The sequence below is a fragment of the Saccoglossus kowalevskii genome, chromosome 21, assembly GCF_978046115.1.
Source record: "Saccoglossus kowalevskii chromosome 21, keSacKowa6.1, whole genome shotgun sequence".
NCBI lineage: Eukaryota > Metazoa > Hemichordata > Enteropneusta > Harrimaniidae > Saccoglossus > Saccoglossus kowalevskii.
The window spans coordinates 20887426-20904887 of record NC_140661.1 but is presented as its reverse complement, the minus strand read 5'-3'; the positions used below and the strand labels follow the sequence as shown (position 1 = coordinate 20904887).

General features: G+C 35.0%; 1 protein-coding gene and 1 pseudogene across 3 annotated transcripts in view; both read left to right on the top strand.

Moving 5' to 3' along the window:
- Positions 1 to 4252, top strand: part of LOC100370105 (contactin-associated protein-like 2) — a 47899-nt gene extending 43647 nt beyond the window's left edge. The window contains exon 22 of the mRNA XM_085495176.1: positions 1353 to 4252. Within this exon, the coding sequence (XP_085351302.1) occupies positions 1353 to 1534 (182 nt within the window). The 3' untranslated portion in view covers positions 1535 to 4252. The remainder of the gene's footprint in view (positions 1 to 1352) is intronic.
- A 1642-nt stretch (positions 4253 to 5894) lies between these two features.
- On the top strand, positions 5895 to 17108 carry LOC100369961 (leukocyte elastase inhibitor A pseudogene; annotated as a pseudogene). 2 transcript variants are annotated; one of them, XR_013420354.2, is made up of 2 exons: positions 5895 to 6034; positions 13673 to 17108. The product of XR_013420354.2 is annotated as a leukocyte elastase inhibitor A pseudogene, transcript variant X2 (transcript). The 2 variants fall into 2 exon arrangements; XR_013420353.2 differs by having other exon boundaries at positions 5895 to 6166.
- Positions 17109 to 17462: the final 354 nt, after the last annotated feature.

The following is a 17462-nucleotide window of genomic DNA, read 5'->3' as shown; positions in this document are numbered from 1 at the left end:
CGTGTGGATATGTTCAATTGTTTTATTTATAGTCATTTTTGGTCAAAAATGCTATTTTCGACTTCTAGCCCGAATGCTTTGATACTTAGTATGTAGGTACCTTAGGTGGACCTCTCTCAGATTTGTTCATTTTGTAATGATATCTTTAATTCTCTAATTTTGATGAATATTTGTCATTTTTGGTAAAAAGTGATATTTTCGACTTGTTAAAAACCGCTAGTCTGATTGCTTTGATATTACATATATAAGTACTACATGTGGATCTCTCTCAGATTTGTTCATTTCGTGATAATATCTTTAATTCTCTAATTTTCATGAATATTTTTGTCATTTTTGGTAAAAAGTGATATTTTCGACTTCTTGTTAAAAACCGCAAGTCTGATTGCTTTGATATTACATATATAAGTACTACATGTGGACCTCTCTCAGATTTGTTCATTTCGTGATGATATCTTTAATTCTCTAATTTTCATGAATATTTTTGTTATTTTTGGTAAAAAGTGATATTTTCGACATCTGTTAAAAACTGCAAGTCTAATTGCTTTGATATTACATATATAAGTACTACATGTGGATCTCTCTCAGATTTGTTCATTTCGTGATGATATCTTTAATTCTCTAATTTTCATGAATATTTTTGTCATTTTTGGTAAAAAGTGATATTTTCAACTTCTTGTTAAAAACTGCAAGTCTAATTGCTTTGATACTATATATACTACATAGGCATACAGGTAGACCTCTCTCAGATTTGTTCATTTCGTGATGATTTTGTTCTTCAATTTAATGAATATTTTTGATAAAGTTATAAAAAGTCTGATTGCTTTAATACTATACATATTGTTCATTTTCTAATGATATCTTCTGTTTTTTAATTGCAATGTGCATTTATAACAGCGGAGCTATCTCAGCTTACAGGCTGCTAGTTACTTTCCTTATAGATTGCCAACTTGTACATTTGTCCAGAAAATAATAAGATGGTACTGTTGCAATAAAAACGCATTTGTGTTGAGGAAAATTTTCATAAACATAATGCTAATTATTATCTTGATCCTTCAACAAAGGTGAATCTGTAAAATATTTGTTGAAAGGGTGGTCGCATAAGACGGGTTCTCTTTATACAAAGGTTGTTCACATGTTATGCCTTGGGACTCCCGAAAAGTTGTCAGGAAGGCAGGTCACTATTAAAGACAGGTTTAGTTGTATGTGAAGTAACGTGCTTAGTAGTGATATCTGAATTGACTATTGTTCGAACTGTAGATCAGTTGAAGTCGGCCAAACCTAATATACCAACACATTTGTCTTTGTATGTATTCTCTGATTCTGATTAATTGAAATGTTTATTCCAATTACAGGTGTGGTAGCTGTGCTAGTTTTTGCTTTGATTGTATTGTTGTTCATTATTGGCCGATACATTGCTAGGCACAAAGGCTCTTACGATACGAACGAAGCCAAAGGAGCCGAGGACGCCCCAGATGCAGACACCGCTGTGCAACAACAACCACAAGTTGAAAAGAAGAAAGAATGGTATATCTAACAATAGTATATTCAATACAAGTTTATCTAACACCAGGATGTATCCAATATTGTTAAATCTAACTAAGCTATATTAAATAGTGGTATATCTAAGTGATGTATCCAATCGTGGTATATATCAGGAAAATCTTTTGAATGAGTTTTATCCTGCTATGGTATATCCAATAGTGGTACGTCCGACTCTGGGTATATTGGAATATCAAAGCATGGTATATACAATTGTGATATATCTACTCAACCTGCCATAATGGTTTCCTCCCAGTCTCCCTCTGTATATAAATTATTGTAAAGGAGAAACCGAAAGCAGTATTTGCCTGTCTCTTGCATTTTTTTACCGTACAGAGGATTTTGAAGCTGAATTTTGTAATCATCTGAAATAGGAGTCGTAGTAGTCATTGTTCCTCTTGCTGTGTTTACATCTAATTTATCAGCATTACAAATATGCTCAAATTTTCAGTGTTGCCATGGTGATTTTCTCAAAAACAAATCTTTTATTCACTATAAATGTTTTGCCCTCCTCCCCTGTATCGCCATTTGAGCAGGTCATGTCAAAGGTTGAAGTTCAAAGGTGAAGGTTGAAATAATATTTTCTTTTAAGTGTACAGTCCTAAGCGTTTTATACAGATTTTAAAAAAGTTTTTTTAACCCAAAAAATGCAAATGATTGTTAATTATTCAAGTTTGTAGGTAATATTTTTATTGGTATTTGCGCGTTTGTTTTTTAACAATTTTTAAGTGAGAAAAAGCAATTGGTGAAGATTTGGCGTCGTAACTCATCTGTACTGATCATGGAATACTGATTTTTGTACATAAGTTAAATACACGTGCAGTTTAAGAATATTATAAATGTAAGAAATAAACTAACTGATCGATCCGAAATAATAATTTGGTTTTCACAATCCCGTTGGATGTCTAATATTGGATTGCTTATCCAGGTCATGTGAACCAAATTATTATTTTGCAATGTGTTTCTGATCATTTAGTATAGAAATTTGTAATGTGCATCTTGGATAACAGTGTTGCAAAGATTCTAGAGGGACGTTATTAGCATAGCCTTAATTTTAATTGTACTGTAAACAGTTTTAATTTCACGAGTGATGTATTTTCACGTATTTCGCAAGGCTATAAAAATGTTGAAATTTTATATCTGGAGTTACATGGAAGATCAGTGATTTGCGCGATATTTTGTTTTCAGGAAAGCCACAAAATCTTGAAATCATAGAAATTCCTGTGAAGTTAAATGATTTACAGTAGTTTTCAGCAGTCGCGTAATTGATTAAACCTCCACCCTGTATATATTCGCCATACGATTTCTGCTCTCTGCCTTTTAGCTGTGCGGCGAATGTCAACAAATTTTGCAATACTGTTTCCTCTGATTTGCACGTAATATAGTTGTAAACATTTTAATCTGGATTTGATGAATTTCTTTTAAACTTGCCTTTTTCTATGTACATTCGTTACTTTGTATATTGAGTAAGAATAGACTAAAATGAACTGTTTTCTGCTCAGGTAATAATTTTAGATCACTCTCCAAGATGTATTCTAATTCTAATCAACTTTTTCTGTAATTGCATATTTGATTCTTTTCATTATTTTTAAAAATGCAAGTTGAAAACTTTAAGAGTGTTGCTTGTAAAAACGGTGCAATTTCATTAGCCGGTTTATTTTTCTTTTGTACATAAAGGACCATGGTACCTGGAGTTGTGTTTATTACAAGTGATATGCAATTTACTTTTATGTAACCCCTGACCTTATGTGGTCAAAGGTAACACAATTTGTAGTGGGACCAGTTAATGTAATGATTACTGCCTTTTGGTCAGTGCATATTTTGAGAGTTGGGTGTGTGCTTATACGGGCTGCCAAGGTATTTCAACCTATGCAGTGTTTGTTCCTCTGCGGCCACTCCATTAACACGTAGGTACGATGCTAGTAATATCCCGTGTTGCCTAAAATCTGTGCAGTGTTCACTCATACCACACTCCGCTAATGTTTAGATACGATGCTGGTTATTAATTACGGCCAGCTGTTGACATTGAATTGGTTGTTGAAAATTGTCGCGTGTGAAACATTCAGTTTTGTTTTTATGACTGCTTTATACCACACAAAATGTCATGTTTGTATAAATCTGAATGGGAAATATTTACATCATAGCTAAGTATTTGTGTATCGGCACGAGTGGAATACCACAGATGAAAGGATAGATGTAATCAGTTGATATTACAAGCACTGTAGCTAGGCTTTAGTGGAGTATTAATGGTGAAACACTACATAGAATCTAAGCTACATGTATTAAATGAAATGAGCTGTTTAATTATACAGAATATTTTTCATCAGTATCTTAAAGTTTTGATTCATTTGCTGCTACTAGAAGCATCTTTCCTAATTTGAATGTCTCCTCTGTTGCTGATTGGTCAAATATACTGCAAAGACCACCTAACTCCCTGCTCCCATGTAAAGACCACCTAACTCTTGAAATGTGTCACCATAAGTAAATCTGAATGATTTGTTTTTAAGTTCACAAGCAAGATATCGGTCCACTTTTATTCTATTTTTATATATGGATATTATTGTCCGGCCTGGATTTCTTTGAAAAAAAGTGATTTCTTTTAGCTGGTGTGAAGTGATCTTCAAACCAAGAAATTTGTTTTTTTTTGGCCATAGTGTTTATCTACATTTGTCACGTTTCCAATCAACAAATAAAATAACATCTAGTTTGAAAACTGAGTTGTTTTTGTGTGTGCTTGGATGTAGAAAATTACGTTGAAACCTATGCATTCCAAATCGCCTGAACCAAGTGCCTGCCAAACAGTCCTCTACCCAAAACTGACAGTTGATTACGTAACTGATAATGATGTAGTTTTTATTGACATCAGAGACTTCACAGCTTAGTGCATGGCAGTCAACTAGTAAAAAATCATTTAACAATATCAGATATATTTTGTGTAAGCCATGCTTTGTATAGCTTAGTGAAAATTTATTGTTTTTCATGTGAACTTTCGTTGCGATGACTCGGTTGAAGCAACCAAGAACTTTGGAAATACAGGACCTACAAACAAAAAACTAGTGTGAAACTTCACAAGCTGGTATTTAGAATCAAAATAATCCATGAGTGACTAAGTCGTGAATGTGTATTTTTATTAGAGGTGGGGTTAGTTCTGTAACATGGACTGAAATATAATAGCCAACTATGGCTGTTTAGGATTTTGGAGTAACAACACAATTATGACTCTATTTTTCACACATGAAGTAGAGATGTTCTTGGGGTAGATTCCAAAAATAAAGAAACAATAGACAAGTACCAACCCCTGATTTGGGAACATTTGTGGGGTTGTGCAATAGCAGAATACAATCCCCACTCTCGGATTATTTGTGTCCCCCCATGAATAGTAGCCTCTTGATTTTTGTTTTAACTTGTGTGTTATTCTGAAGGCAGATGTATTAGGAGGTATGTGGGCGACTCTGAATTGAAAGGGTATGCGCCACACCACGTTTTCAACAACTTGTTTATTCTTTAAGAAATCTGTACTTAAATTACAGTACAAACACCCCTGGGAAAAATACGTACAGTGAATAGACCTGATCACTACTAGAAGAACTTAGAATAACCGTGACCTGATTCAAATGTCGTGTCAATCCCGGTATTTTATAATAATAATTTATTACACTATCGAGCCATCAGACTAGGACAATTCTAAATAAAATACAATACAGTAATAGAAAATACAGACTGTGTTAAAAAAATAAATGTTAAAAATAATTATTAGAATGAATACAATTAAAACAAAAACTGATCCAAATAAAATACTAGTAATTATATCGATAATTTTAATGTACAGTTCTAAAAAAATGGGCCTGTGAATTATTAAATGACAACAATGTCTTGGAACAGGTTTGTAGCTCGTTTTATTCTTGGCGTTAATAAAATGACACCCACAAATAGGTATAAGGGGTGAACTTGGCAGGTTTTATAGCACTCTACTGTAGTTGCGCAATTGTAACAGTCGCATCTCTTGCAACAGGGTATTTTTGTTCGCTGGTTCCTTTTACCCATTTCTAACGGTTCACCTCTTAGATGTTGACAGTCCATTTTGTTCTATATTTCAACAAAACTGCAATAGTCAAATACAACACTGTTACTTGTGAATATAGGACTTGTTCCTTTGTTTATTCCTTAATATGATAAATAAATAAAATGCCAAAATATAAATATTATGGTGTTTACATTGAGTTTACAGTGACAGACAAAACTCAGAAAATACTTTTAAATCGGTCCCTCTATCCGCTATCGCAATCTGATTGCCCCGAACGTCTGGCGATTTCGGCGATCACAATTTGCGAAAAACACCGCCCTCTGGTGCCAATTTTAGCTGGAACCTTTTGAGGTCACGTCGGGTCACTCCAGGGCATCGAGGAAGCAGAACGTATTGTTCAGCTGACACGCAAACACGGTCACGAAGTTTAATAGATTAAAACTTAGTCTATGTCGATGGTGACGTGGCAATGTAAGTTGTTACTTTATATGACGCTTGGACAACTAACTGTACGTAGATTTAGACCATCTATTGCAAATAGACGAGGTTGTGGCGAATATTGAAGTGTAACTTTTTCAGTACCGTCCGGCGATTCCAGTTTTGGTGAGTATGACGACACTGACTTGGAACATTACAGATAGAGATCGTTTACTGAATTATGTATTGTGTTATATTTGAGGACTGTCAGCCTGCTATTTAATCGAGTCGTTTAACAATTGCTTTACATTACGACGCATTTCAAACCGTACCATACGGTACGTTTCTTTCATGCCTTGTCATTGTCACTTCCCGACCGACAGTTCATTACGTACTGGTTCGTAGTACTACGTATCACACAAACTTGTTGAGGGAATTGGTGCATGTACGTGTCGAGTCAAGGTTGGATGATCAGAACAGGGAATGAATGACCTTTATTTTTACTGCCTTTCTGGTTAACTCAAAATGATCCGGGAAAGTTGCATTATTTATTAGGGTATCAGGTCGATCCGGCCCTGGTTGGTTGCGGCCCTGGTAAAAAAAACACGTTCCGGCCCTGGTTTGGACGTTCCGGCACCAAAACAGTTTGGTCGATCCGGCCCTGGTGTAAATTATAATCGATACGTGTTCATATCTAATGGTAATATATTAAATGCATAACAAATGCAGACAGATAACTTGAATACATATCTAATACAATCCGTTTGGCACGGATCTAGAAGCCGTACCTACACACGAATTGGTGACGTCACAAAATACATGACCTTCAATCGGGGTCGTTTCCTCGGTATATACGAATTGGTATATACAAATTACAATAAAGATACTTAAGACATTACACATAAGGTAAAACAAATCATGTGACAATATAATGATAATAACGGTAATAAATCCTAGCTTAACAGTTGAACAGAAAGCTCATATAGTCAGTCGGGTCACGCCGAGGGCCACGCATTCTGTTCCAAAATGGCAGTCTTGTTGAAACTGGGTTATGGCGTGACGGGTGAGGAAGACATCATTAAACACTCTCAAAATCACAATAAAACGGGGAAATGGTTGCATATTACGGCGTAGCCAACATGGGAAATAAAAAAACGCCCAATACAAACGACATGGGTTCGAATCACACTAGATACACACTCGCCAGAACCGAAGCAATCAGAAACCAGCAATCGTTTTGGCTTTTCCGTTCAACTCATCGGAACACTGGAGTAGTTAGAAAAATGAATACCACTCAACGACCAACGTTGTGGCGTGGTACACAAGCGTGCCATCAAAATAAAACAAAATTAGCTTGAAAAGACAGTGGGTTCGAGTCCCGCTCAGAGCTACCGTAAAAACGTAAATGAACTGAAATCTCTCAAACCGTAAACAAGTAAGCAAAGAACGTCGCGAAAAAAATAATAAACCTAACAAAACTCCACCATACAAAACTGAAAGAATAAATAATAAAATAACTTGCGTCTTAAACTGGACGACGCACAATTTGTTCAACAGTTTCCAGATTGTGACAAGAGATAAACAAGACCCAAGTCAAGGTAAGTTTTGTTAAAGTGTCGATGGCGTTCCCTATATTACGAAAACAATTCAGGCAACAAACGAATATCTTCTGTGGTGTTGTTGAATTTATACCGTGTCTGCGGAATTGTTGATTGAGGGTTCGAAGCCAGCAGTTAACATTTTGTTAGAAAGTTTCACAATTTAATCAAATATCTACCAGTATATTTATTTCATTATTTTAACAACTTTCAATAGTAGAAGTTGGTCAAACACGAGTTCTTACACCTAAATAAGTATCAAATATTTGTCGACACATTTATTCTCTCAATTTAACAATTTGTAATTTGTGGAAGTAAATTAAATGCGACTTTTCTAAACCAAAATAAGTCTAAAATATTTGTCCACACATTTAGTCTCTCAATTTAACAACTTGTAATTGCGAGAATTAATCAAACGCGAGTTGTTTACACCAAAATAAGTCTCAAATATTAGTCCATAGTTATTCTCTCAATTTAAAATCAAAATAAGTCTAAAATATTTGTCCGCACATTTATTCTCTCAATTTAACAATTTGTAATGGTGTAAAATAATTAAACGAGAACTGTCTACATCAAAATAAGTCTAAAATATTTATCCACACATTTATTCTCTCAATTTAACAACTTGTAATTGTGGGAATTAATCAAACGCGAGCTGTCTACACCAAAATAAGTCTAAAATATTTGTCCGCACATTTATTCTCTCAATTTAACAACTTGTAATGGTGTAAAATAATTAAACGAGAACTGTCTACACCAAAATAAGTCTAAAATATTTGTCCACACATTTATTCTCTCAATTTAACAACTTGTAATTGTGGGAATTAAACAAACGCGAGCTGTCTACACCAAAATGAGTCTAAAATATTTGTCTGCACATTTATTCTCTCAATTTAACAACTTCTAATGGTGTAAAATAATTAAATGAGAGCTGTCTACACCAAAATAAGTCTAAAATATTTGTCTGCACATTTATTCTCTCAATTTAACAACTTGTAATTGTGGGAATTAAACAAACGCGAGCTGTCTACACCAAAATGAGTCTAAAATATTTGTCTGCACATTTATTCTCTCAATTTAACAACTTCTAATGGTGTAAAATAATTAAATGAGAGCTGTCTACACGAAAATAAGTCTAAAATATTTGTCCACACATTTATTCTCTCAATTTAACAACTTCTAATGGTGTAAAATAATTAAACGAGAACTGTCTACACCAAAATAAGTCTAAAATATTTGTCCACACATTTATTCTCTCAATTTAACAACTTGTAATTGTGGGAATTAAACAAACGCGAGCTGTCTACACCAAAATGAGTCTAAAATATTTGTCTGCACATTTATTCTCTCAATTTAACAACTTCTAATGGTGTAAAATAATTAAATGAGAGCTGTCTACACCAAAATAAGTCTAAAATATTTGTCCACACATTTATTCTCTCAATTTAACAACTTGTAATTGTGGGAATTAATCAAACGCGAGCTGTCTACACCAAAATGAGTCTAAAATATTTGTCTGCACATTTATTCTCTCAATTTAACAACTTCTAATGGTGTAAAATAATTAAATGAGAGCTGTCTACACCAAAATAAGTCTAAAATATTTGTCTGCACATTTATTCTCTCAATTTAACAACTTGTAATTGTGGGAATTAAACAAACGCGAGCTGTCTACACCAAAATGAGTCTAAAATATTTGTCTGCACATTTATTCTCTCAATTTAACAACTTCTAATGGTGTAAAATAATTAAATGAGAGCTGTCTACACCAAAATAAGTCTAAAATATTTGTCCACACATTTATTCTCTCAATTTAACAACTTCTAATGGTGTAAAATAATTAAACGAGAACTGTCTACACCAAAATAAGTCTAAAATATTTGTCCACACATTTATTCTCTCAATTTAACAACTTGTAATTGTGGGAATTAATTAAACGAGAGTTGTCTACACCAAAATTAATCTCAAATATTTGTCCACACATTTATTGTGACAATTTAACCACTTGTTAATAGTGGAAATTACTTAAACGCGACTTGTTTAATCAGTTGACATCAATGCAACTTACCCGCAGACAGTGCACAACAGAGTATCATTATTGAGCAATTATAAACAGGAACGTGTCTTGGCATTAGGGTTAGGGTCGGGTCAGGTATGGGCAACGGAATTATTAACAGTAACGTGTCTTGGCATTAGGGTTAGGGTCGGGTCAGGTATGGGCAACGCAGATGGCAAACACCCACTTGGCAAAATGTACACGAACGGGTTATGCCATGTATATAGTTTACACAAGTAAAAACACAAAATTGCTGATTTTTGGGACAATTGTAACTCAATTCTAGAAATATGTTGTAATTCTATATATATATATATATATACACAATACACACTATATACTCTTATTAAATGCAAACACACCCAGTCAATCCATTGTGGTCTTGTGGGTCAGTTCTCTGCATAGTGATCAGGAGGACCTGGGTTCAATTCCCTTCCTGCCCATCTTTTTCTCGCAAACACTATTTGGCAATAAAGCTAAATATGACAACAAATTATTCAATTTGCACGACTACCCAGATAGCTCAGTTGATTTGTACTATGTCAGCAATGTGAGCGATCACTGGTTCGAATCCAGTATATTTAGTTAGATTTTGAAATGCTAGTGAAGACAGTGCTCCTATGAATAGGACTTAAATCCTATCTCTTGTGTGAAGACACTCGTGGTACAGTGGACAAGACAGTGTGCTGGGAACTCAAAGATCGCAAGTTCGAATCACGGATTGGACACTCCTACAAAAGACATGAAAGACGTTAAAAACATGAACAGCTGATTCAAAAACTCAAGTCAGAAAAACAGAACACAAGAATACTACCTCACATGGAAGCCAGTCGACGAATAACGAACACAGTTGACAGCTGTAGTGCAACAACAGACACGAGGAGCATGGCTGCTCTCCAAATGGGTCCCTTCTTTTGTATTGACCCCCTAAGGATTGCTTATCCCCCTTTCTAACTCTTCCCCCAAAAATAATATATCGCCCCTTTTAAAATGTATTGACCCACAAATTAATGAATATTCATGAGCACAGAAACTGCCAGGTCATGAATAAATTAGCATAATTTAAAAAAAAATTGCATAAAGTGTAGGTACGTCTTCTGGAGTCCTGCCATCAGTTTTAGTCAGGGTTCGAATACACATTTGTGGTTTGTCACTTAATGAATTAAGAACGTTAATCAACAGAGGAAAAGAATGTAGAAGGCAGACAAAATAGTTTTATTGGTCTTTCAGTAAATAAACAAATAAACTTTTTCTTTGCACGTTGTGCTTCTGGTTGTTGAGAAATACATTTTAGTTCCGCACAGGGTCCGAGTTTGTGTGGTTCGTTTGCATGTGTTTCCATGGGGAATTGCGTGAATAAATTAAGAGCAGAAGATGCATTGTCTCTGGAGCGTGTTTGCTACACTCCTCATTTCCATTACAATGATTGTGTGTACTTTGACGTTGTACCGCCCAACCGGAAGGTGTGTACGACCCTTGCATTGTGCTAAACGTAAGTTTTAAAATTGGCTGCAATCTTTCCATGAACTCTGATAAGTCCTACAAAAGACGAAAAATAGTTGTTAAACAAGATAGTCAAGCATTCGTTATGCATTTAATATATTAACATTAGATATGAACACGTATCAAATATAATTTACACCAGGGCCGGGTCGACCGAACTGTTTTGGGGTCGGAACGTCCAAACCAGGGCCGGAACGTCTTTTTTTTTACCAGGGCCGCAACCAGCCAGAGCCGGATCGTCTAGAAATCTTTATTAGCCTTTCAATGAGGAATCCCTGTGTTTCACACCTTAAAATTATCACAAACACAACTTGTGCACCTACACAGTGCGATGTAGTACGGGACAGATTGAAAATGCATGTGGTCTAGTTTCTTTGGTTCATTTACACTGTCTGAAGGTTATGCGGAGCTTCCGGGTTTATGTGTTGTTCGGTAACAGTATGGTTCATTTTGGCAAGCTCATGTGTGTTAGTTTTTTGGAATTATTATTCAGCCCCTCCAAAAAATTGGTTGAAATTTAAAAAAAGACGAAAAGTAGCAAATTGAAGCAAACATAAAAAACTAGCATAATCGCCACACAGCAGTAAGCAAGATGGTTGTGTGAAATAGAACACAGGAAGCACTGTCTCAGCACAGACCTGTGTCATATGACGCCTTACTAGCCGATATTGGCCAAAATAGCGCTCTGCCGCCTCTTTACACTAATGTTCGTACACAGAAGTTGATACTTCAATTTGAGTTGCTTTTAAGCACATATTTCAATGAAATATTTGTTAGTGAAAGATTAATGTCATACATAATTCAATCTTTGAAACAGCAGAAAGTAGGACATGCGTTAATAACGATAATAAAATTTGTGTTTGAAGTTTGAATGTTCCTGTATAATTTCAGGCTATAACTTGCTTGAATAGAATGGCCTTAAACGTAATGAAATCATGTGTTGACCAGCAATGTAAACTGATTACAGATTTATGCTATTTTGAGGCCTGTTTGTTGTTTGTTATCATTATTTAGTAAAAAAATACTGAAATAATTCATTATATTCGTAAAACATTCAAATTTTTGAACAAACTCCCAGCAGTCCTTGAGCAATATGCGTCAGATTGGTGTAAGAGAAGCGTCGCACAATCGTTTTGCTAGTTGTCAAACAACTTGTCAAGTCAAAACATCTACGCGCCAAAGTGAAAAGGTTGACGCGAGCGAAAAATGAAAGTTAACCTGCCAACCGTCTCCACTCTAAACCACGCCCACTGACGAGAAGTCAAACAAAATGGAAACTGCAGGAGGTGACTTATTCAATTCCAATGGTGGCTAGAAAATATTGACCACAAGATAGAGAAGTATGTTCCTGGTCTGCGAAGTTCTGGATATACAAGTTTACGTGCAATAAAAATAATACCGGGTAACGACATAATATATATTCAGGAAATTTTACCAGGAATTCTATCAGGTCACAAGAGAACTCCTACTTTATGAAGCAGCCAAGTTACTTACATCAATAAAGCGTAACTTTATAATGCCTATGTTACATCGTTTAACGAAGACAGTACTAGTAATTTGAAATGTCAAGCAGTTTTTGCGCATATCCTCAAAACAAAATGCAAACATTGTTTGCCAGACAAGACCACTGCTACGTATACTGCTGACAGAGCACCATGTCAACGTCAAAAATATATACCCAGTCTTTCCAAAAATGACATCACTCCAGTTCTTGTTACGAGAAGTACGTGTCATCAATCGAAAGAATCAAAGCCGGTAATCTCTTCAATGTTTCGATCAACTCCAAGTTACCATCCTGGAGTTATGGTAATATTGTCTGTTGCCTTTGCTTGCTCTGCATAATAATGAACTTCGGCATATTTCACGAAAAGAAGAAAAATGACCAGTGCGCATTACCGCCACACAATATAATTTCGTTAACAATCATTTTCAACCTCTTCTGATGTTTTTGACCGTCTCTTCAATATTTTACCGGTGGCAGTAACAGTATTAGCCATATTTCTGGTTGGATATCGTGACATTTCACAGACTGATATCGTGAGAAGCAACGCAGATAAACTTATTTATTCTGTGGGCGTGGTTTAGAATGGAGACGGTTGGTGGGTTGACTTTTATTTTTCGTGCGTCAACCTTTTCACTTTGGTGCGTAGATGTTTTGACTTGACAAGTTGTTTGACAGCTAGTAAAAAGATTGGGCGACGCGCACAGTCGGCGGCGCATTTTTTATGACGTCAATTTGGCATAGGCCTTAGTCAGTAAATAGGATACTTTGGGTTCCTGGGAACACTATTATAATCCACAAATAAGTAATAATCATGAATTTTATGATTTTGAAACAAAAACTTTGCTGGCTCGATACTCTGATATTTTTTTTTTTTTTATCAATTTTATTGACAAATGCTCTATAACTGCAACTATCTAACTGGCATAGTGAGCTTTTATACTTCAACACTACCTGGTGTACTAAATTTCTAAACCGTTAGTGTTATATTCTCCCAATGAATTCCTATTGACTGTTTTCGGTTTTCTTTTCAGACAATGCAACGGGCACACCATGGTATGGGGCAGAGGCCAAGGCAGGATGTTCCAATTCAAGTCTATGCTGACGAAGACGATAGCAAATCAGAAAAAAAGTACAAGGAAAGAAAAAGACTACGCAACATTAAAATGTTTTTCGGTGTTATGTTAGTTGTTGGTTTTTTCGCAATCGCTGTTTACAGCTTTCCAAGAGGAAACACTGCAACAGAGGAAAAAAGCGTGAATGTTGTTCGTGACAAAGTAGTGTTCCTTCCACGGGATGCAGAGAAAAAAGGGCTGGCGGTAGAGGAGAAGATAGAAAGTGCTGAAGACGAAGAAGAACAAAAAAAAACTGAACAGCAAGAGAAAGAAAATGTTATAAAAGAACATGAAACAAATGAAGTCAAAGAGGAAGAGAAAGAAATCCCTGGACTTAAAGTTCTTGCTAAGTCCCAGCAAGACTTCGCTGTTGACTTGTACCAGACACTCACTCAATCTAAGCAGTATCAAGAAGAGAACATTGTGTTCTCTCCGTTCAGCATATCAGTTGCGTTAGCAATGACGTATCTAGGAGCCAAAAGTGAAAGTGCAACACAGATGGAAAAAGTCTTGAAGTTTCATCAAGTTGGAATTGAGAACATTCATCCCACTTTTCACATGCTGAGGTCTGAGATTTTCAACCAAGATGCTGGTTACGTTTTGAATGCTGCTAATAAACTCTTTATTGATAGCAACTATACTTTCGTCTCAGAATTTCTATCAGCAACTGAAGCTTATTACGACAGTGCTTTAGAACCTCTCAATTTTGGAAATCCTGAAGAGTCCAGAGTTGAGATCAATAAATGGGTCGATAAGCAAACTCAGTCACTCATACAAGATTTGATCCCTGAAGGTGTTATCAGTACTATGACGAAACTCGTTCTCGTCAATGCGATATATTTTAAAGGCAAATGGGCGAATCAGTTCAATCCAAAATTTACCAAAGTTGATAATTTTTATCTTGATAAGAGAAACGCGGTGAAAATACCTATGATGTATAATAATGAAAACAAATTTAAATTTTATGCAGATGATGTTTTAAAATGTCAGATTCTTGAGATGCCGTACAGCGGTAGTAATTTGAGTATGATTGCCATTCTTCCCGATGAGGTCAATGGTTTGTTGTCGTTACAGAAAAATATAACCTCTGATACCCTCCAAAAGTGGTTTTCACAACTGCATGAAACAAAAGTCGACGTTACCTTTCCCAGATTCAAAATGGAATCCAGTTTTCAGTTAAAATCTGAATTGCAGAAGTTGGGCATGGTTGATATTTTTGTCCCAGATTTGGCGGATTTAACCGGTATGGCCGATAATCGAGAGTTGTTTGTGTATGATGCTGTACATAAATCGTTTATCGAAGTAACAGAGGAAGGTACCGAAGCTGCTGCAGCCAGTGCAGTCTTAGTAGGCATAGAATCTGTGAGGGTACATCATAAATTTAACGCCAATCATCCATTTTTATTTCTTATCAGAGACAATACTACAGGAACAGTTTTATTCATGGGTCGAATCATGAAGCTAAGTCAAAAATAAATCAAAAGTATAATTACTTTAAAACTTCTGTTATGTGTTAATGTTGTTATTGACTACAGTCTGACTGGTATACATTTTGCCTTCCACTTGCCCACCAACCCAACCAAAAAAAAACAAATATATAACCTTATTCCATTGAACACCAAATTTTTTTCTTCTACTCAAATTAGGGTGTCGGTGAATTCATTTTTTTTTTTCAGTACTTTTCACTGAATTCAATCTTAATTTTGGACCAAACAAATAAAATGTGACATTGCTTCTCGTTTTTGTTAAAAAAATTTGAATATTTCATGTGGAAAAGAGCAGACTATAAATGGAACTATTTTAAGGATGGTATTTGAAGTTGACTGTTTATATTTAGGGTTTATCATAAGACTTGTGAATTAACAATTTAAAAAAATATTGAAAAACAGATTGCATATTGTGGATGTAACTGAATTAATTGTAATCATGAATTGTATATTATGGTACATCTTGCATATAAATGTCTACATAATTTCTGCAAAGAAAATTGAAAAAAAATTTAAGAATTTACTAATCTATATAATTAATTCCAGCTAAAATAAAGTACCAGATGTTTCTAATAAAGACACCAAAGAAGAACTTCATACAAGAGTTTGATTTTTCATGTTTTTGGAAAGTTTGTGAAAGAAACTTCCTTGTATGTCGAGCAAGGTGAATCACTTTATTTTATTTTGTAAACATACATGAAATATTGTATTTTTTGCCTTAAAGGTCGACAGTCGTTGTGCCACGCCCACGTCCTGATATGGGACTCGTACTGACGTATATAACATGTGTAAAATACATTATTTGTTTACATGAAATTCAAACATGTGCTGCACGACGACCATCACGCTTTAAATGTGCACAGTTAAAGAGGAAGATATTTTAAATTTACTTCAAAACGTCCAATGCTCGGCATGTGTAGTGCAATTGATTCCGGCAAGTCTAAATCTGATGCAGGTGGAATTCAAATGGAACGAGATTGCCACATGAATTTCTCTTGTAAGTTGGATTAACAAACTTCATTAACAAAGCCTGCAGCATGGAATAGCTCCCTCAGTACCTTTGAACAGAACCAAGTTTTGGATCTAGGCACTTTATAAATGTTTATGGTTGATTTTTATTTAAAAAAAACAACAAAATTGTATTATTAACGATCTCACTTTATTTACAAGATGCAACTTCATCTCTCATTTAAGACTTGGCAATATGTTTGTTTTTACGAATGTACAAGTCTTAAAATATACTATTGTGTCATTTCACTTTCTATTCTATCATGATTAAACATTTGTTTTGAGTTTATAATGAAAATGCAAAAAAAAAGCTGTCCTCACACCAAGTGCCATTTTGATAAAAAAAAAGGAATTTTAATACCAATTTTGAGAAAACGAAGACTATATCAGTGTTTGCTGTCTCATTTTCCTCATAAGTGTTTTTTTTTTTCCCTTCAGAATTTAGGAATAGTATTCATTTGATTTTGTCTGAAAAGAACTATATTCACTGAGGTGGATGATTGTAAACTTTGTAAAAGTTGAACTGAGGTCATCGCCATTGTAGATGCTCCAATACTGACACCTGGTTAGTTGCCTCATAGGGGTCAGAAGGCAATACTTACATTATTGGTCAAGTTCATAGGTCAGAGATTAGTGCTTCATTGTATTGCTAATTTACGTAACTTTCTTCTTCCCTGGTATGAATGGTGGTTTCAACTTCTTTAACAAAAAAATAAAATAATTTGTTGGTTACTACAGTGTATTTAAATTATTTTTTTGTGAACTTTGACATTTGTGCTTTTCTTGGTGTGGGGATGTAAGAACAACAAACCAGTCATGAATCCACTTGAATTTTGAAATAAATGAATTGTATTGTTGTACCCTGGAGTTCGTCATCTTTTGAACATCAGACTCGCAGCATCTGTTGCATCTTGTGGGCTATCAAACAGCAGCTGTCAGCCCTGCAGTGAGGATTTGGTTTATTTACATTTTTATTTATATCACTATTAGTATTCAAACTCTTGTTTCATCCACAAGATTACTTGTTTGACTAATAGTATTCTTATTGCATCCTGAGAAATAACATTTTCTATCGGTTAATAGCAATATGTATTACAAGCTCTATGGTTATCGTTGCCTTACACTGACCCATTGCTCGAATGGCACGTTTAGGTGGCAAAAATATTGCTTTGCCATCACCCTGCCAAAGTTTTTAATGGTCCACTCCTAAACCA